We start from the raw sequence: 21,483 nt of genomic DNA, 5'->3' as shown, positions 1-21,483 counted from the left end.
ATGACCCTCAGTCCCTCTTGTCCTGTAAGAACAGTTGTGCTCACAGCTCCTTTACTACTGCTACCTGTTATCCTTTTTTCTATGTCCATAATCTTCCAAGACATTATTACAGCTCATCTCTTGATCACTACATTTCAGTCCAGACTGCATCTTCCAGAATACCACAGTAAGCATGTAGAAAATTAAGAACAACAAAAAAATGCTGTTTGCATGGTGAGGTGGGAGGGAGGCTGAGCTAAGTCCCAGCAGCCAAACCCTTTATAATTCACCTATAGATTGTACTAGCACCCACTACATTAGCCAATTTAGCTAAATTAAACAATACCAAGACTAAATACTTACACCATCAAATTCTATTAAAAACTCTGTTTTTAGACGCCTGCTAGCATCATGTTCACCTTCTCGTCTTTCACACAAAAGGCTATCAACTTCATCTAAAAAACAGAAATACATCTTTATTAAACATACAACATCTAAGTCTTTGTATTTGCCTAAGTTCCTTTGCTAATATAAGGCTCCACTAAGAAAGACCAGATCTTTATTCTTCAGGAGACAGACAGATCTTAGCAAAGTTTAAAAACTTGTGTGATGTGTTGGCCTTTGAATAGGTAATGCCAAGCACAAATGAAAGGTGAAAAAAAAAAATCTTTCTGATGATAAACTGCTACTCAGGACAAGCACAACATTTTCATGTTTGAAATTTAATGGATTTACACAGTAAAGACAGTACAATATTTTTCTTTTAGAGACCACCTCTTCCCACTATCACCACCAACTAAATAATGTAACAGTAATCTAACATGCTTAATACGAACTACTGATTGGCCTGCAGGTCATATCCGAGACAGCTGTCCTGAGCTGCAGAATTACCCAAAAGAAGTTTACCCAACTATTTCAATAGTTAATTACTAATCTTTGGTAAGTAAGATTATTTAAGAAAGCAAATGCAAGTTAACATTTAAGGTCTTACCAATAAAAATTATAGAAGGTTGAAGTTCTCTAGCTACTGCAAATAGAGCACGCACCAGTTTCTCCCCTTCACCCACCTAAAATAACAATAGACTGGTTTTGTAGGGGGTTAAAATTTTTACTAAAAGACAGCTAACAGAAGGATCTACAGAAAATCTTGCTGGTAACCAACCACACTCAGTCCATTTATACATATTCAGATTATCACTGGCTCAGTACATACAATGGTATTGCTTACATCTTACAAGAAACACTACAACTTCTCTTATGATCACATCTGAATTAGCCGCCTAGAGATTTTGGTGCCTAAATTACGAGAGTGAAAGAGTTGGGACCCAACTACTTCACTTTTTAAGGATGAAAAACCCCACAACCACTCATCTGCAATGCTGCCATTGCTGAGCTGAAAAAACCTTTGACATTGCTTTATCACAATCACAAAACAAAACTTGTTTTACTTCACAAGTCACTTTTAAAAAACTATAGGCTAACAGTTCACCAAGGACTCATCACAAGTCTCTGGCTTTCTTAAGCCCCAATTAAAGCATGGGTGTTTTCAAATCAATGTAATATACAGCCACTACTTACATATTTTGAAGTCAGACTTGCTGCACTGATGTTAAAGAAAGTAGCGTTTGATTCTGCAGCAACTGCTTTGGCCTGGTAAAAGAGGAAAAAACAAAAGTACTTTTAAAAACTATCATACTGAAGATACTTCTTTGCATCTGCAGTGACCACTCATGTCCTGGATGGACAGTTTTGAAAACCCCTGTTTCTTCAAAGGAAGTACTTTGTAAGTGGTATGGAAAACTTCTGTCCAGGTCACTTAAAAATGAGAATGGCTATGCAGCCAAATTAATAGAGGAAATTCCAGACTCACACAGACTTTTCTAATCCCATTAACTCCATAGCCAACTACAACTTGCTATGGAACAATAAAAGTCTCCATTTCCTTTACATTTATCCTGAGTAAACATCTAAGACAGTTTTAACTAATTTAGGGTGGTAATTAAAGGCATCGGTTGGATCAAGTCACAGAAAAATTATGGTGTTTTTTCCCCTCATTTATCTCTGCAAAAGCTGTTTTCAGAGGAAAGCTAGGGAAAATAATCAGTTGGAGTGCTCATTCAGACTACCCTCTTCTTTAACAGTTTCATCATATTCAAGAAATTATGATTCTCTGCTTAGAGAGTCTAATTTTAGCGATTAGCAATTATATTCCAGTATGTCAAACATAACAGATGAGCCTACATGAGCTGCTCTACATTCACACTCCTGCACTTGAGAGCTGATCCAGCTCCAGAGTCAGCAGAGAGTGCAGCTGCAGCCACACCATGTGATCAGGACAACGACACTCCATGCTCCCTGGCTGATGCATATTCTCTGGATCTAGCACATCAGGCTGAAAAAAAAAAGCTCTGGCTAGGCAGAGCTCTTCCACAGCTCTTACATTCTTTGCACAGCAGTGTGCGAGTAAGACAATCCCTTTTTTTGCTACTGTGCTCCCTCCTCATTTCCAAAATGTACTTCTAGTATGTTTCAGTGGAGAGCAGATAATTTCTGATTAAACACTGTTGTACAAAACAATTAAGCCACTTCCTTTTGGGCTCTCTGAAAATGAAATCTGGACTTGCTGGTTTTAAGTTTTAAAATATTACATGTCATAATGAAAATAATTAAAGAGAGACCAGTTTCACAATTCCCTCCATAAAATTCAGTGTTAAGAACAATTTTGCCCTTTTATATATAAAATCACACCGTAATACATATTCTGTAAGAGTGTACAGTTTATTAGTCCAAGCCCCAACCTGAAAGCCACCCCTTGTGGTTACATTTTAAGCCCAGGAATGCATGCATGAAGTAACTTCCTCACCAACATTGTCTTCCCGTTTCCTGGTGGGCCAAACAGCAATAAACCACGTGCAGGAGCTCTCAGACCTGTAAATAACTGAAAAGGACATAATCTTAAGTTATCATCAAGGACTTGAATAAAATGTTGCTTTACCTTTGTAAGAGAATGATTTAAGACTGAGGACACTGGCTAGCACTGATAATAACAGTAGCACTGAGTGCCACAACAGTACAGGCTTTGAGAGAACTACACGCTGTTACTAACTTGACCTAATGCACACCACTATTGTTTCCCACACAGCAGCTAAATTATTTTGTAATTGTTCTTGCCTGGATGCACTGTGCAAGCAGTTTAAAACACTTTCTACATGACAGACTAGCCTATCAAGTTTAAAGCATCAATTCCAGTTAAAAAGGGAGCAATGCAGGTGTACAATAGGAGAGCTAAAGTAGTGTTCTTACTAACTCTGGATGGAAGACCTCCATCTTTTCTTATTAAATGAAACTTCAGAAGACACGTTTTAAACAAAATTTCTTAAAATATTACTTAACAACCACCTGCTTTCTCTATGCTACTGACAGTCATCTCCTTTCACTCACTTTGCACCAGAGTCATCTTTCCTCTCTATAAAATTGCTCCCACCACACCTAGTGCAAGCAAGTCTACAAATTCTCACAGAATACATAACTTTTAGTTACTACTCCTGCCTGTTTTCCCTAGCACTTCATCTTTACCCCTTTCCTCAAAAGTTTTAGAGTTTCTCTTTTGGTCTCATACTCACCTCTCCCTTCCAGCTTCCAATAATTCCAATAAACAAGCAAAAGCCATAGGAGGGTATCTCATATACATCCTGCACTGTCTGCAGGCATTTCTTTCCACAATATCCATGACAACAAATAGCTCCATTTCCAGTGTTGTATTTCTGTCATGACTGACCAACATGTGTTTTCTTTCTTATTTCATCATCCACAGCATTTTATTTGTGCTTGACTGTGATCCCTAGAAGGAGTTACCCAGCTATCTACTAAGTGAACACTCCAATGTTTCTGCTGTCCATGCTGCTTTTTTTGCCTGACTTCTTTTGTTTGATATAATTCCTGGGGAGTTCCACCATTTTCACACAGCCCAGATCAAATCTGTAACTCCTCCTCACACTGATCATCACCTACAGTTCAGCTGCACTGATATTTATTACTGAGATACACAAAGCTTTTCAAGTTTTTGTTAACAGGTTAATTATACTAAACATGGTCTGAACTGCTAGTGTTTCATTAGCATCCTACCACTGAAATGGTTTCAGCCAATGTTTCCTGCTTATGTACCTAACTTTTGCTCTCCTACAAAAATACCACTGGCTTGTTAAATATGTTAAATATGAACTTAAGTTCAAAACTCATTAAGATCAAAAACTGAACTAGTGTTAATTTACTAAGCATCCCTCTATAGTTGCCACATCTGTTGTGCTCATTTATAAGGAATATAACCAACCCTCTCTACTTCCAAGGAAAGTTTAAAAATTCATGGGATTCTCTGTCCTTATTACATCTCAGCCTACACCAAGGTCAGGCCCAATGCCAGCTACAGTAATATGAGACAACCTTATTGAAGATACCATGTTACTGGAAAAGCTACTCCAAGCCTCCCATCTCCAAATCCTTCCCACCCAGCTCTCAGTGTTGGTGTCACTGAACAACACACTTGACATACTATTGCAGTGTAGTAACAGAGATGCCATAATGACATCTTCCTTCTGCATAACAACATCTAAGCACACACCCTTGTTCCCAAAGCTTTTTTCTCCTTACAGCTTGTATTTCTGTGATGCTATGCCAGATTTAAGGTTTCTTCCCTATGCTGCTTCAACACCAGTAGCTACATTAAGGGGAAAACCACACAGCAACTCCAGTCACCTGTCCATGTAACAAATGAGACCCACAAGCAAACAAAAAGTACAAACGGCAATTTTTCTTAAATAATCATAGAATCATAAAGTGGGGCTGGGTTGGAAGGGACTTTGAAGATTATCTACTTCCAACTTCCCTATCATGGGCAGAAACATTTTCCACTAGACCACACTGATCAAAGCTCCTTCCAATCTGGGTTTGGACAACTCCAGGGTGGGGCATCCTATGGTGTCTCATTATCCTCACAGTGAATAATTTCTTCACAATATCAAAATCTAAACCTATTCTCAGTTTGAAGCCATTTTCTCTTGTTCTGTTACTACCTGCCCTTGTAAACAGTTCCTCACCAGTTTTCTTGTAGGTCTCCTTCAAGCACTGAAATAATACAATAAGATCAGTCTGGAGCCCTCTTTTCTCCAAGCTTAATAACCCCAATTCTCAGCCTTTCCTTATAGGAGACGTGCTCCAGCCCTCTGATCATCTAGCTGCTCCTCCTCTGGACTTGCTTCAACAGGTCCATGTGCCCTTCCTGTGCTGAGGATCCCAGAACTGGACACAGCACTCTAGCTGAGATCTCATGAGAGCACTGAAGAAAATCACTGCATATAATTGCCTCAGAAATACTGCAACTTTTAGTAAGTTCAGCTTAAGAAAATGACCACTTTAATTTTTTCTTAAAAGTAGCAGAGAATTCCACTAATATGCAGACCAGGCCTGAATTTAGGCAGTCACAGTAGTTGAGGTACCATCTATGATAAATAAAAGCCTAAATTATTAACTTCCATACAGCCAAGTAGAGAGAAAATCTGCCCTCAAGTGTTATACATCTCAGTGTATTTGATTGTTCACTACACTTCTGGTATCCTTTCCATCTGTGAATAAGCTATTCAGTGTTTGACCAACATCCTGACAGAAGGATGTTGGTCAAAAACAATAACGTTTTTCCAAACAGATAGTGTCATCACCTAATTTACCTCCACAAATTTCCCCCATTTCACCCTTCCAGTTTTGGGCTTTGTCCTTTACATGGCCATATAGGGTTGGACATACAGCTATAGCTATTGGAACAGTCAGCCTGACAAACACTGACATATTTTGCTTGTTTGCTTTTGGCTGTTTGTTTGTTTTATGGGTTGTGGGGGTATTATGGTTCTGTTTTTGTTTGTTTTTTTTAGGGGTTTGAGGTTTGCTGACTTTATTTGGGCTTGAGTTTTTATGGAGTTTCTTTTTTTTCTTGCTCCAGTCACTTTCTGCAACATCAATTAAGCAGAAGACAAGGAATTTCATGGTACTATTTTAACATATAAATCCTTTTCCAAGATGGCTAGGACTCCACAGCTACTTGTAGCAATCATAATCAGTAAAAACGGGATTCAAGAATCATCATTTCATGTGTGAAGCACAGTACACTTCTTTAATCCTGTCACATATTGATAATAATACCCAGTTGCTTACCTCAGGTCTAAGAGAAGGAAGGATAACAATTTCTTGCAAAGCTTGTTTAGCCAGTTCCTGCCCTGCGATATCATCAAATTTGACAGCTGGCCCACTAACAAAGAAATGGAATACTAATTAGTCTAACAATGAGAGACACTTTTTCAGCTGCAGCTGACTAATTTAATGCATTTCACTATTTATACAGAACCCTTTTGAAAAAATCTACAACTTATATTGTTAAGTGTTTTAAAATATTATTTTGCCAAAGCAATAATAAAAACCCAACCAAAAAATCCTCAAAAAAACCCAACAAAGTACTAATTTCATTCCAAGTGGACCAAGATTGTACTGAATGCAAAACTGATTTACTGGATTGAAAAGACTACTTTTCTTCATACTTACCTATCAACAACTTCATTTAGGATAAGATTAGCAAGACTGCTGTCCACATTTCTAAATATCTTTGGGTCTTTCTTTTTTCGAGGAGCAGTGGTAGGAGTAGAAGGCTTGTTTGTTCTACTGTTTTTAGGAGCAGCCTGGAGAGGGGGGAAGGAAAAAAAAAACAAACCCAAAAACCCAGATTAATACTTTGAAAGCATAGTGTTAAACAAAGTAAGATCTACATTTCATTTGCTCCAGTAAAATAGCATGTTAACAAATACCCAATATTCTACTGCTGTATTTTACTACAAATCATACTATCATATTAGTCAGCCATGAGTAGGATACCTTAGGCTCCAGTGATGAAGGGTCTCCGGTTTGAGTTTTTTTTTGTTTGATAATTCATTTATTTAACTACAGTATTTTCCCCCAGCATACTCTGGAAATAAGCATCACAAACCATCTCAGGTTCTCAACACCTATAAGCAAGAACATCTACTGCTGTAATACTTTTTAGACAGGCCACTTAAGTCTTCATATTATATTACAGCAGCAATAATGTTTCAACAGAACAGTTATGTTCAGCCCATTCTGCTCTTTATTCTACTTTACTGGGTAATAAAGATGGAAGGGAACAAGATGGGTCAACAGAAATGCTATAATTTTCCATATTCTTACTATAGGACTTCTGTGTTTTAGTCCCAGCCTAACTACAATTTGCTTTTCAACGTGTTTGCAAAACAACCTCTGCATGCATGCATGCATGCATGCTTTGAAAGAGAAGAACATCTAGGGGGAAAAAATCTTGTAGCTTTGGAATAAGAGGTTTTTCATTCCATGTTTTACATACTATAAGTAGCATTTATTTTTCTTCTAGGTAACTTTCACTCAACTTCCCATGCAATTTTAAAAACATGTAGTATTTATCACTGTGATTGTACTTAAAATCCTTTTGCCCATGCACCCACCTGATGTCCTCCAATTTCTAAAATCCACTCTGCAGCTATACCTCAAGAGGCCTGGCTAAAAATTTGGAGTTTCAGTTTTTTCAAAAAACTTTCTGCTGCTACAATACTGCAATTAAGGCATTAAATCCAAAGCTGCTTCTGGAATTTACACTTGATTTTTCAAGTGCATACCTCCATATTTATCCCCACAATACCTTGTGAGCTGAAGGTGTAGGATTAGGCGCTAGTCTAGACACAGATGATGATATCCCACTGTAGCTGGGAGTTCTGTGGTGACCTGAAAGGCCTGTGGATCCAGTTTTTGCAACAGTCTTTGAACGAGGAAGGGAATTACTCGTGTGTGTTAAGGGATCCTTCTTTTTTGGAACTGCTCCACTTTCTATAAAGAAAACCAGTGTTGTAAGAACATTTGCAGCAGTCGTACTCTTACCATCAACTGCAAGTAGAAGATAGAATTGCTGAAACACATAATACTGCATTATAGAACAACACACATTTCTAAAGACTTTTGGTGTTTTTAAAGGGATATTGACTGCTGCTTTCACCTACAGATAAAATTCTAATCTTTAGTTCTCAAAATGAACCCTAGTTAGCCATCTTAGAAAAGCCAGAGATAACTCAGTCCCATTATCAAGGGAAGAACCATCTATTCCTTATAATGCAAAGTCTTCTGCTGTCTTCTTTCCCAAGAACTCTTAAAAATAACTATTACAATAACCCCCAAATTTCAAGCTTTTAGATTCTGAATATTGATTCTTTAAGTGATGTTAGCAGGCTAGTTAATTGGATGCCAGTTAACCAAACAGAAGCTTCACCAAGCATTTTAATCTGGAAAAATTACAGTAGTAGTTATACTTGCAAGTCACTGTCAGCTGTTTTTTCTTTCAATTATCTTTCACTTTTGAAATCTCGAGGTGTAAGTAAATTTTGAATGGACAACTCCAAAGCAGCTTACCTTCCTACATTAAAAATTATGTTTTAAAATATGTTTAAACATCACCAGACATTCCACTCACACAACTTATTCACCTCCATGATGAAGTAGAAAAGTCTCAAATTATGTGATAGATAAACTTGAAATATTTGCCACAGGCCATTAAACTACAAAAAGTCATTTTGGTCCAGAGTAAACAAAATAGCACTTGATGACTAAATTCTCCATGGGATATATGAGTTCCTTGGCACAGAAATGACAAGTGTAAAACATCAAATCAGATTAAGAGGTAAGAAGGCAATACAGCAAGTAGACGGGCTGGTCAGGCTGGTTAACTATTAGAGCACAGCTTTAGATTAGGGTATTTTTTTGTGGTGAGAACACACTACTGTAAATTGTCTAGTACAGTACTGTTGTCTGCAATGGAAACTATAAATACTGTCTTATTATATATCCTTTCAAAAGGATTAAGGAGTCTTTTGATTAGGTAAGAGAAATAGGCGATCAGAGGTAAGGAAGTTCAAAACAGATTTCAGCTGCAAGTGTCTTCACTAGGATTGTAGAAACTTGCAACTCAATTTAACCTGCTAAGGAACAGGCCAAGAACTCTAATTTTTAAGGAAATTATAATTAGAAAATTCTCTATAAAGAATTTTTAACTTATAACATTGCAGTTCACTAAAAAATACTTTAAGTAAAAAGCCTTGTAATTTTAAATGATGTGTTTAAAAAACTCAAGAGAATATGTCAGTCAAACAGTTTCAAAGAAGGATCAACTACTATGTTCTCAGACACTTTAAACATACTTCCAGGACCTAATCTCTACAAAGCCTGCAGGTAGCTGTAATTCAGTGAAAAAGTCTCTAAAGCCCTTCTTCAGTCACCAATCTACCCCTTTTTACAGTTACAGAAACTCTGCTGGAGTCACAATAAACAGTGCAGATACATCAATATGCAAGAAACAAGGCAACTTGACTAAATATAATTGAGTGTATTTACCTGTAATATGTTTCTTCTTAAAAACAAATGAACAAACAAAACCAAGAAAAACCACCAAAACTGACTACTGACTAAACCACACACAACCCCAGAGCTGGACATTTAGTTAATCATTCCTGCACAGGAATTTCCTAGTCAAAAACTCCTTAAAATTGCGTATACCTAGTGACTTTCAAGTTCAAAAAGCAGGATATGAATCTAGCTAGAATATATCTTGCTACTCAGCACTTTGGTCCAATTTAATCAAAAGGTGGCACTCAGTTTGGTCAGGGTTCTTTTTAGTCCACCTCAATCCCCTTTGCAGAGCTGGCTTGAAGTCAACATGGGAAGGCTTCAAAAACCTACATTAGTTTTTCTCTACGTCCTTCACCCTAACATGCTGCTCCATTACCTCACTTTCCCAGAACTGCTCCCACACATTGAGAACAATACACAGATACTGCAATTTTGAGCGTCATAAAATTGCACAGGTAAGGAATATTTCAGGAAGCTGGAAACAGAAGGGAGGAAAGAAGGGAAAATATTACAAATAATACAAATTATTATTTACTCTAACTGCACCTCCAGGACTCAAGACCCATAAGTTTACATGTTTTGTTGTCAGTCCTGATGGGTAGCACATAAAGAAGCAGTGATGAACAGTTCCTAAACATAGCTGTTTGCTGAATGTCAATTCCAGAGGGAAGCTTCATTTTACGTACAAATTTTCATTGAAGTAACAAATAAAAATAGTATCAAATTGTTCAGAATTAAAGTTTATCTAAAGCTTATCTATTTCTAAAGCATGAGGTGTTTAAGTGTACATCACACATCAGACAGCTCCTAATGTTCCATTATGCAAAATATATAATTTGCCATAACAAATGCAAAACCCTCCCCAACACATTTCTTACCCATTTTTATTTGTTATCTACTGAAAGACTGGAAATACATAGCCAGTGACTGATGCCTTCATAATATCTCCAGCAACCTTTTGCCAAATGCCTCACTGTTCTGTCAAAAACAGTAAGGAAGTACCTAAAACATGTTTTAATCACAAAGAGACATCACGGAGTTTTCTCAAGTGTATTTGAAACACTGAACAATTCAACTGCGTACTTCATACATATTCATAGAATAGTAATAGATGGTTAATCAGTTTGATTTTACTCTCTAATTCTGGACAGAATAATTTACTTTATAGCTCCAGGCTAACACCACTGGATTACACAGACATAATAGCTGCCTGGTCCTGAAAGTATCCCTGCAATTTTAATCTGCCATCCAAATACGCACACAACACAAATTACAAACAAGCAAGTAGCAAAATTTTGTCTGAGGTTTTCTACTGGCTGAACTGTGGTAAGATGCAGACACAGGTGCCCAATTTCAGACTCCCTTACAGACAAAAATGTTAAATGTTATTACATAATATGGATACTTATTAAACTGGTTTTAAAGTACAAATATCTTTGAATAAATCTAAGAGAAACTTTATTATATTAAATACCTGGAAATGCAAAAACAATCTTAAAATTATGCAGTTGTAGCTCATTTATTTAATATAACAACATTCTTTATATTTCTAAAAAGCAAACCCATTATATTTTCTTTTCTGCACTTAAACCAGATTAAAGCACATGTCAATAAACAAGCTTCTACTAATCTCTAACTTCTAAAGCATCCAAAAGAAAGCTTAAATTCAAATTAACAGCAGCGATTCCAGTACCGCAGAACAATTTCCAGCCTTCAGTTGTGACATCTTAAAAATCATCAGGGAATATTCCTCAGAAATTACCTACATATGCCTATTGAGAAGTAAGATAAAGGGACTAAAACAAGTTATTGTACACGGTCTGTGGACACCAAGTTGGAAGAAAAATCCACCAGTCTAAAATTATCTGTAACTTTATGTATGTAATTTCATTTAAAAAAGCAATTAAACAAAAAAACTTTAAACTGCTGTTTTAAACTTGCATCAATTGCAAGACCGGTCATTATTCAGGATAAGCATTCACAACAGCCCCCAAAATCATAATTCTTCAAAAATTCAATTCAGATTTTTCAAACAGGTAGATGCAAGCAATAAAAGCTACTTAACAGAAAGCTCCAGCACTTAGAAGGACGTGCTGTGTGTTTTTAATGGTAGCACAGCTACACAAGCCAGGAATTACAGCTGCTCTCCTTTCTGAACTGGCAGATTCACATCAGTAAAAGATCTGCTTTTGTCAAATTAAGCTGTTAAAAACAATCTTGTTGTTACTTGTTCTTCTACTCAGGGAACTCCTCTGACAACTTCAGTATTAAAAATAGAACTTCTGCACCATGACAAACATTGCCAGTATATATCTACTATTAAAGACAGGCCAGCAACTCCTTCCATGTGAAAAATGAGATAAAATACTAGCTAGCTGCACAATATCCATGTTGAGGCAATAGAAATGCAATGCTCTCTCTGGCCATCCATCATGCTGGGATTTACACATAGAATGGTATACACTGGAATTACTGTAATACTCTAGGTATTGTATGACTAGTAAAGGAGTTCATAAAACTCAAACTCTGCCTTTGGCAAGACTGGTATACTCTCTTCGCTTAGCTTGTTTTGAAAAAAAAGAAAACAATCCACAATGCAAAGGAAAACAAAGATATTTGAGGGAGAAAAATATCTAATTTAAGACTGCTATGAGAAGAAGAATGATGAATATTAAATTAATATTATTTCCAAGTAAAGGCTGGGATCAAAGCTACTTGCTATTAATTTTAAGACAAGTAACTGCATAGCCTTCTGCAACTGAAGGGCAGGTGATACTACTGCTACAAGGTCTTGAAAAACTTCAGTACAAATGCGGAAAATAAACTTCCAAGAAAAATCTCTAGCTATTCATGTAAGTTTGGAAACCACAAATGCTGAAGACAGGGACAGGATTGTGTTACAATCAAGTAACTTGGGCAGGAAGGCTGACACAAATAGTATCTTGACAGAACGAAGAGTCTCAAATCAGTAACATTTGGAAATATAAAAAATGTGTAACCTAGCTGTGAGAATAGAATCTTACACAAAATTATGAAGCAAAAACATCTGTGAAAACTCTGGCCTTTAAAGGCAAATAAAAGAAAGCAATGTAATTTTAGACCAAATAATGGGCAAAAAGACACTTTGCTTATGTGAAAACTAAGAATGACCATATTTCATAAAATCCTGAACTTTTAGAAAGCCCAACCTTGTTAGGCAACAGGGCAGGTAATACTTTCCACAGATAGAAAACTAAGCTTATGCCAGAGCCCTGTGGCTCAATACCTCTGCAATACCTCAACCTTCTCAGTCCTCTTATCTGAAGTAGCCTGCAAACTGATTTTGTAGTTTTCTAAGAAACCCTGTCATCTACTTTGTGTTTTTAAATGATCAGAGCTGTCCATATGAAAACACTATGTATAAAGGAAACACATGTATAAAGGAAGAACAACATCAAGATGATTAGCAGATTGAAGCATAACCACCTTTATACCCTGCTTTTAAGAAAAAAAGGTGTATTACAATTATGTTCTTACAAAAAACACTTCCTCACCCCACACCCCAGAAAGAAAAAGCAAGCACAAAAGCATAAGCAGCAACCATTTAAGAAATCCAGACACCTGCTAATAGCCTAACTTTCATTGCACTATATCAGGGATCCCACAACTGCAAGCATTCAGTACTTTGGGTAACCCTTGGACTTCCACAAATTTACACCTTGTTTATGTACAAAAAAAAAGTTCATTTTGCTATATTAATAAGTTTGGTTCAGTCTTCTGGGAAAGGATTAAAACAATGTTCCTTGACAAAATACAAGACTTGCTATCATTCTCCCCTCATTTCAATTGAGTATCACTTTCTTGATGTAAAAACCCCCAGAATTTTAAAGTTGCTTAATGCATATTCACAATATCATAAAAGAAGAGCTAATTAATGAAGGCACAACATATAACCTATATATCCAACAATGACACTTTCTAAAACAGGTTTAATGTAATTCCTTGAAGAATATTACATGAGAAATATTTTCTAAAATGCTGCCTTAGTAAATAATTTGAATTCTAGTACAGTCATTGTAAGAGACAACTGAATACTATAAAATAAAACAGTGTTGTCAAAGGATGTTGCTGGGAAGGATGGAATGTATTTTTATACAAAGCCCTTAAAAACAGAAATATAAATAATTTTATTTTATAGCTGGTGGGGCCAGAATATAGCATTGCATTATTTTGCCTTGTAACACACCAGGAACGGAGAGACATCCCCTCAATAGGTGCTGGTAAAACCAAACCCACCTGACTGGAGATGTCCATTGCGGCATGCCAGGTTAGTACTGTCATTATAGATCTCCATTTGCGGCTTGGAAATTTGCAAAACTGCCTGCAGCTTCTCTACATAGTAGAACAGAGGGGGAGGGAGGAAAAAGGACAAAATAAACAAACAAAAAACCAAAAATGAACCAAGAAAATTTATGTATGTTGAACACAGAAATGTCAAATTTGGCTTTGTTATAGTTAAAGATAAAAGGAATATTTCTATCTATTCTACACATTCAGCAAATGTGTAAGAAAATTCTGTTAGTATGAGCATGACTGAAAACAGCTTTAAAACTCACCCTCTATGGCTGAGTTAATTACAACAATCTTTCCAGTCTAGTGAATTGCAGTTCTCAAAAACAATGTTCAGGATTAAGTCCATTTAATTTAATAATTTTTTATGTTGATAACACATTTCTGAAAGTCCTCAAGATGTTACTTTTGATCAGGTGCAAGGAGTCCTCACTTCTCTGCATATTACATGTTCCACTTAAGTAGTAACAGCCAGTCAACATTTTACAGAAACCTTCAAACTTCAAGCAGAACACCATATACACATTACAATGATGTCTTTTGACATCTCTATTTAGATATTTAATTACCTTGAAATTAAGTCAATAAAGTTATCATACAAATTATGTTCTTTAGGAAGATTAACTTCAGAAACACCTGAATACAGTATTAATAAAGCTAAAGATTAAGGAGAAAGAAATTGACTCTAAAAAGTAACAAAAAACAGCCAAACCATAAATCAAAGAGGTCTAAGACTGCAAATACGAAAGAAAAGTTAAGGACCACTTGTTCCCTGCAGCCCAGCTACCACTCCTGCTTTTCCCACTGCAGTTAAAAACCTCTAGGCCATACTTTTGGGGGCCTTTACTACCTCTCCCATCTTTAGTTCACACACACTCCTCTTGTTTTAAAAACCAACCAATCTGTAAGGCATACACTGTTAAACTCTCTCATTCCCTCCTGGTGTTTTCTTTACTTCTTCTCCCCCCCACAAGAAATAACACTACCAAGAAGCTGCAAGAAAAGAGATGCCAAGCAGAAAACCAATGTTCTCTGGTAATATGAAAGCATATATTGCAAAAGCAGACAAATTCTACTGAAAATGTACACAATTAAGATCATAAATAACCTGTCTGGAGGAAGAAGTGCCATTCAGAGCCTGTAGATGAAACAACAAACAAGCATGAGCACTTCCTTCCTTAGGCTTCTTTACCTGTTACAGATCTTTGTCTAATCTTTCAGCTTCATTCCTTTCCTCTTCTTCCTGCTCCTCATCACTCACCACATAGCTTTCCTGAATATTATCCTTATACCTCAGAGTTAAAATGATGGCTTAATAACATTCAGGTTGAACAAAATGTGGTTTAGAATGAAAATTTGTTAGTCACAGGCAGATATGAAAAGTTAAAGTTCAAGATTAATACACAAGGTTTACTTAATTTTAAATTCAAAGTTTTGAAGAGCCAGAGTAAAAAAAAAAAGTCAATCACACAAGAACAGCTAACAAACAGCCACAAGCTCCGCAACGTCCAAGAAGTTACCCTCATAAGTTTTCCCCTCCAGAAGGGTAAGTAAAATCCTTTTAGTAGGACCGACTGCAGATAGCGCACTACTTTAGTAGACATAGCACTACCAAAGGAGGCAGCTACTCCCTGTCCAGTACACGCAATCCAAATGGAAAGAGCATACAGGAAGCTCAGGAAGCTAAGTATTAATAGACTTTTAAGATACTAGATAATCAGCTGAGTTTTGGAGAACACTTCTGAGCTTAATAAAAAAAACTTTCTAGTGAGTGACTGTAATAACACCAGTTGGCTTGCGCAGGAATTCAGGAAATGCTACAATCTGACACTAGGGTTCTACTACAATTATCAATGCTTAGATAGTTCCATGAATTCAGGAACTCCAGAACTCCAACCAAAGGAAAAAATGTAATCCAACTCTTGCCCAGTTTCGATTCAGAGTCCTCTCATCGCATTACCTATTAACATGTCATTTTAGTATTTCACATAAAATGTCAAACGGCAAATACATCACTTTGCTTTAGGGATGGTATAGCTGTAGGTTCCTCTGGAATATCAAGAATAAAATGAGCTTTTAAATATTATTCCAGGGAATTACAGGATTTTCCATTTAAATACTTTCTCCCTATTTTTCCAGACACTGACAGAAAATTCAGATTCTCGTTCATTATTTCACCTTCACGATACAACACTGACATAAACCTTCCAAGCAACCAGCAATGCAGTCACTGCCTTATTTAGGTAACACTGGAGCTTCAGTTCAAGGGAACTAATTTCTACTAAAAGTTGCCACCCTGTAACATAAGCCTGAAGCAAAAAGCACCATCTCCTCCAAGAAAGCGAAATATTCCAAAATGTGTCCATTGAAGGCTGTATCTACACAGGCAGAATAGAGGAATATTAACACCCTCCAAAGAGGATACTGATGACAGATATTTGAATTATGTGTCGCATATACACCTCAGTCAAAATACTGAAGCTACACTAAATACACAGGAAGGCATTTGTGACAGAAATCTATGCCCCTACAGAAAGTCTCTCTGAAATGAGAGAACACAAGTAAAAATACATCAACAGAATTAAACTGAATAGTGTTGCATTGGCCATTACAATCATCTATCCTTAGGAACAACAAGCTGCCAAGTTCTGTTTATCTATAGAAAACATATATCTCCTCTCATTCTAAATACATCAAATTTAATTACTTTAACATGGGTGATCAGTCAATCAGGAGAGACCAGGTGTGTGAAAAGCAAGATTTAACCACACAACTAAAATACCCTAAACCATGTCAAAAATGGGGGACCAAATCAAATGGAAGAACTTCCAAGTCCCCTGACAGCCAGCACAGCCCAATATGGTCAATGGACAGTCAAAGTCATCAAGTCCCCTTGAGGTGACCTGAAACACACCAGCAGTCACTTCAGCTTTCAGACTGTATCACAGGACAGCTTTCAACAGCATAAGATACATAATTTAGACTCGGTATGAAAACAGGGCTCAAAGTAGGAAACTCATCATCCACAATGGGTAGCTCCATCCTCTTCCAACAGTGAAAGGCATCAGTGGTGTGATGACAGACTGGTAACACATGGGTGTGATCAGACATCACACTCTCACCAGTGGTGTTGAACAGCACCATCAGCGGGGTCATGCAACTTAAACTGATGTACCACCACTAAAAAGAAAACAAACAAAAAAACCACAAAAAACCCCAAACAAACAAAAAAACCCCAAAAACCAAACCAAAACAAAAAAAAGGCAAAAACCCAACAACACTGAGCACTTTCAAGGGACAGTTCTAATCAGCACGATTTAATTTTCACTTTCTATGTGCTACCAATGTAACCTGCTTGACTGGATGGGTTTTGAGTTAGGCAGTCTGCAATCACATCTCCCTCTAGAAAGCAGGATGAAATATTTGGCATTATTGTCTGGTTTGCTTTATCCTTTCAGCTAACGCAATAAAGGACTTGCCTATGCTGACTTAAGAAAGGGAGAAATTCCACAGAATTAACAGACAACATTCTTATGAGCTCAATTCACAAGAAAAGTCACTTCATTAAACAGAAATAGCTTCAAGAGCCTCATGGTTAGTTCAACTACAAAAGGATCTTTACACCATGCAAAAACTTCCAAATATCTGTTACTATAAGTAACAGGCTAAAAGTGTGTTTAGAACACCACATGGAATTCAGTTCTAGATTACCTTAGATTGCTACAAAATCCATGTAAAATGGCAGACAAAAATAATAAAAAATATGCTGTCAACACTTCTAAGTTGGTTAGATGGCATAACATATTACTCAAATAGAACTCTAATGATCAAACTTGTAGGGATTTAAAATCATTGAAATATCTCTCCAAAGCATATATTTTGTCTTCCTAAAGGGCACATGACTTGCTCCTTTTTATCCAAATTTTGCTTTTAGGTACATTGTATGAAGCACATCATCAGTAAAAATAACAAGAACCTAGGCAAAACAAAGTGTTAAACTGATAATTTAAAAATAATTCATTACTTTACATCAACTGATGTAATAAACACTATTCTATCTGTTTACCTTTCAATTTGCACTCTGAATGAAGCAAACAAGTAGCATGTGATCACACATTCTGATAGTTGAGATGAATATACTTCAACTTCAGGGCTTTTTGTGAATTTTACCCTTTGTTTCTTTTCCAGGAGATCACAGCAAGTAAGCAATTTAAAAACACTGCTACTGAAGTAATACAAGCAAGGATGAAGCACTATCCACACAACACAAACACTGTTACCTCAAGCCATACCTTATCAAAGATTGTTAGCATGTAACCACTTTCACTCCATTGTTCCCTAGTTCATATTACCTCTAGAATTCAGCTTTTAACCCTAGTAAGTGGAAAATATATTTTCTCCATATACTAAAACTGTATCAAGAAATACCCATAAAAGCGTAGAAGACAGATGTCTCTTTCACCTTCTGTCCCCTTCCATTTTTTTCAGAAAATATTTAAGACATTAGGAACTCAAGGGAAACAAAAGGGGCTCCCTTCCTGGGGGTTGTCGCAACTCCCCTGTCAATCACCAATTAGGACTACAGACGTGTAAGAGGAGCAAAGAGCTCAAGTTTTCCCATCTGCTCTATATGCTCCTATAAGAATGAGTTAGTAGAACTTCATACATGAGAGGCTTATGATTAAAGCTGAGATATGCAAGTTAAAATCAAGTACATTTGTTAGTGTACTCCTAAAGAGCAATTTTAAAAATATCCCTTGTTTTACTTTTGCAGACTGAACTGAAAGCATTTTCAAAGCTTTAAATTTAGAAGATGCACTACACAGAGCCACGAGTCTGCTGTTTGATGGGAGGATCTTTACTCTGTTAAGAGCTTATATACAATATTTAATTTTAATAAAGATAAAGCTATATAACACTATGCTTCTGAAAAAACATGACCTCACCTTCTAATTTTAAAATAGCACACTACTAGAAAATAATCAAGAATATTAGAATTTCACAACCTTATGGTCTACATGATGTTAAAGAATTATTATTATCATCATCATTATTATTATTTACCAATAGTAAGGAAAATTGTTAATATAAGTAACAGCGAAATCAACAGAATATTAAGTAGTTACACTTACAGGAAGCACACTTAGCACTCATGATCAGCAATATATCATAAATTTCAATACAGTACTAACAGAAAAACCCTGAACAAACTTCATCAGGAGTTAATCGATTAAGATTTCCTCATTTTATATGTCAAGTGTGCTATGATATAACGACTTCTCAGTTACTTTTATACCTGAAAGTGGGTCATGAAATCCCATTTTCAAAACCCATCAACAACACTCTCAACTAAAATTAAACTAAAGAGACCCTACAAAGATAATGACTCCTTCACTTTAAAAATCAACGTAATATTTTAGAAGAAACATTAAATGAAGTTGTGCAAATAATTACAAACTTTCCAAAGTCATGAATTGTAACTGGTACCTAAAAGCTGCAACCGATCCTTGGCCATTGCCAAATTTGTCATCATTTTAGATTGGAGACGTCGAGCCCGTTCACACTGATCACCTTACAAAGAAAAATCCATGTTAAAACACAATTTGGTAAACTTAAGTGCTAAAGTACTGGTACCCAGCCTTCCCTCCTCCTCCTCCCACCCCTTATCTATCTCTTCCACTATGGAACTTCATTACAAAACTAATGAAAAAATCTCTAAAGTTTCCTATTTATTCAAGAATTTAGAGTTAGTTGACACTCTCTGCTTTACAACACTGCTTATAGAGTGATGGGAGCCCACTCCCTGCTTTGCATATTGTCTAACATTTCATGCTGACCTAATATGGCCCTTGTCTCTGCATTTCTCTGAACAGCAACCAAATGAAAAAAAGATTTTTAAAAAGCTTGAAAAGTGACTGAGAGGCAAGTACAATTTGAAAGAATTCATTCTGGCAAAATTAACAGATTTAAATTCAGTTGACTGTGTCCCTTTACATTTCAAAACACAGAATTAGACATTAACATCACTTTCTAAGAAACACTATCTGTTAAAGTCAAGCTTTTTTTTAAACTGTGCGATTTATACAGGTTATATCAAATGCCTCTTGTATTGCCCCCTAAGTAAGATCACCACATACTTCTAAACACAGGTGAGGGAATAAATACAAGCCTGCAAAAACACTTACAGGTTTAGGTTTGGGGCAGGTGATTTCGGTTTTTATTATTATAATACTATTTTGAGGATACAAATTTTCAGCAAGTCCTTCACTGCACCTGTATTTCTATGGTACATACCTGCTTCTACACTAAAGGTTAAAATGTTTCCGCATAGAGAGATGGCTTTCTTCCTTTGTTGGAAATGTTCAGTTATTTTGGCCTAAAGTTATTCAGAAATACAATGTCAGGCCATTCCAAATTGGGGGGTTTCTTTTTAGATTACACTGAAGGGAGTATAAAATTCTGCATAAGTGAGAACATGAACTGTCACCTTAAGCAAATCAAATCAAAACTCATTATTTTGGCATTCCCATTATATAAGAAATCACATGTTTTACTTAACAGTGTTCATGAACTCCTTATGATTTTGCAGAGTCTGAAAATATTTGGAGCAGGATTTGCATGTGATATAGACCGGAATATTAAGGCAGAACGAGAAAAGGACCAGTGCTCATCTACAGCTAAAATGGGACTAAGAAAGATCCTTATGAAATAATTAATACAGCAGCCTGCTGCTAGCCCCTACCATATTTAGTAATATTGATTTCTCACTTCAAAGAAGTCATAAACCAAAATCATTTCGACAAAACTCAAAACTGGCTTACCTTGACCAATTACTAAGACAGCTATTCCTTTTTCCAGTTCTTCAATTCCTTTCTTATACCATTCAACAGCTTGTTCCTTTTGTCCTGCTTAAAAAGGAAGTGAGCCCATTATTTTCTGAAATGAATTAAAACTTAGGAATGGTTCTACATAATGCTGCATAGAACAAGAGAGAGGAAGAGATATTTTAACAAAAATCTCTGATTTAAAGGAAGTCTTAAAGGGACACTGCCAACTTTATATCTATTTAAATATCAAATAAACTTTTCTATTAAAAACAGGTACTACACCAGCCTCAAATCACTTTTGCCTGTTTAAAGAATAATTCCTCATCTACCTTAACAAAATAAATTCCCCTCTCCCTCCCCCCCCCCAAAAAAAAAAATATAAAAGCTCACCTACACATATTCATTCCCAACAGAAACAGTGAAATTAATAGCTTTTACTTCTGGAACCCAACATAAACAGTGAAATTAACAGTTTTTACTTCTGAAACATCAACTACAGCCTCTTAATCTTCCAGTGACAGCCAGTAACAGCCAAAATAACACTAGAAGCACAGAAACGCAAGAAGAAAAGCAACAAGTCTAAGACACTACAGAGAGAGATGAGAGATACTTCTCTGGTTACCTTTTGTAGAGTGCAGCTCATTTGTCATGAGGGCATTTCTTTGTTTATGCTATTATGAAACTGCTGTATTACAGGTGTGTGCCAACTTTCACATGAAGCAGAACACAGGCAGAGCTAGAACACACCTCTGTACCAACCATGTCCTGAGTGGATATTGCAGCAAACACAACCTGAAACATGCCTGTGCCTGACTTAAGCTATGTGACACCATGACTGCAAGTCAATCACTGAAGACCTATTAATATC

General features: G+C 36.4%; 1 protein-coding gene across 6 annotated transcripts in view; it reads right to left on the bottom strand.

The window, feature by feature from the left end:
• Positions 1-21,483, bottom strand: part of SPAST (spastin) — a 38,545-nt gene that overhangs the window by 13,412 nt on the left and 3,650 nt on the right. The window contains exons 2-11 of one of the 6 annotated variants that reach the window (XM_021545457.2): positions 20,610-20,696; positions 19,276-19,359; positions 13,735-13,830; positions 7,706-7,890; positions 6,565-6,698; positions 6,181-6,274; positions 2,843-2,917; positions 1,558-1,629; positions 971-1,046; positions 343-434 (exon numbers count right to left, since the gene is read on the bottom strand). In XM_021545457.2, coding sequence (XP_021401132.1) covers positions 343-434; positions 971-1,046; positions 1,558-1,629; positions 2,843-2,917; positions 6,181-6,274; positions 6,565-6,698; positions 7,706-7,890; positions 13,735-13,830; positions 19,276-19,359; positions 20,610-20,696 — 995 coding nt within the window. The remainder of the gene's footprint in view (positions 1-342; positions 435-970; positions 1,047-1,557; positions 1,630-2,842; positions 2,918-6,180; positions 6,275-6,564; positions 6,699-7,705; positions 7,891-13,734; positions 13,831-19,275; positions 19,360-20,609; positions 20,697-21,483) is intronic. The other 5 variants (XM_021545458.3, XM_021545459.2, XM_031504312.2 and 2 more) reach the window with 5 other exon arrangements.

The sequence above is a fragment of the Lonchura striata genome, chromosome 3 (genome assembly GCF_046129695.1).
Source record: "Lonchura striata isolate bLonStr1 chromosome 3, bLonStr1.mat, whole genome shotgun sequence".
NCBI classification, from domain to species: domain Eukaryota; kingdom Metazoa; phylum Chordata; class Aves; order Passeriformes; family Estrildidae; genus Lonchura; species Lonchura striata.
The sequence above is the reverse complement of the archived record's forward strand: the minus strand, read 5'-3'. Positions and strand labels throughout refer to the sequence as shown.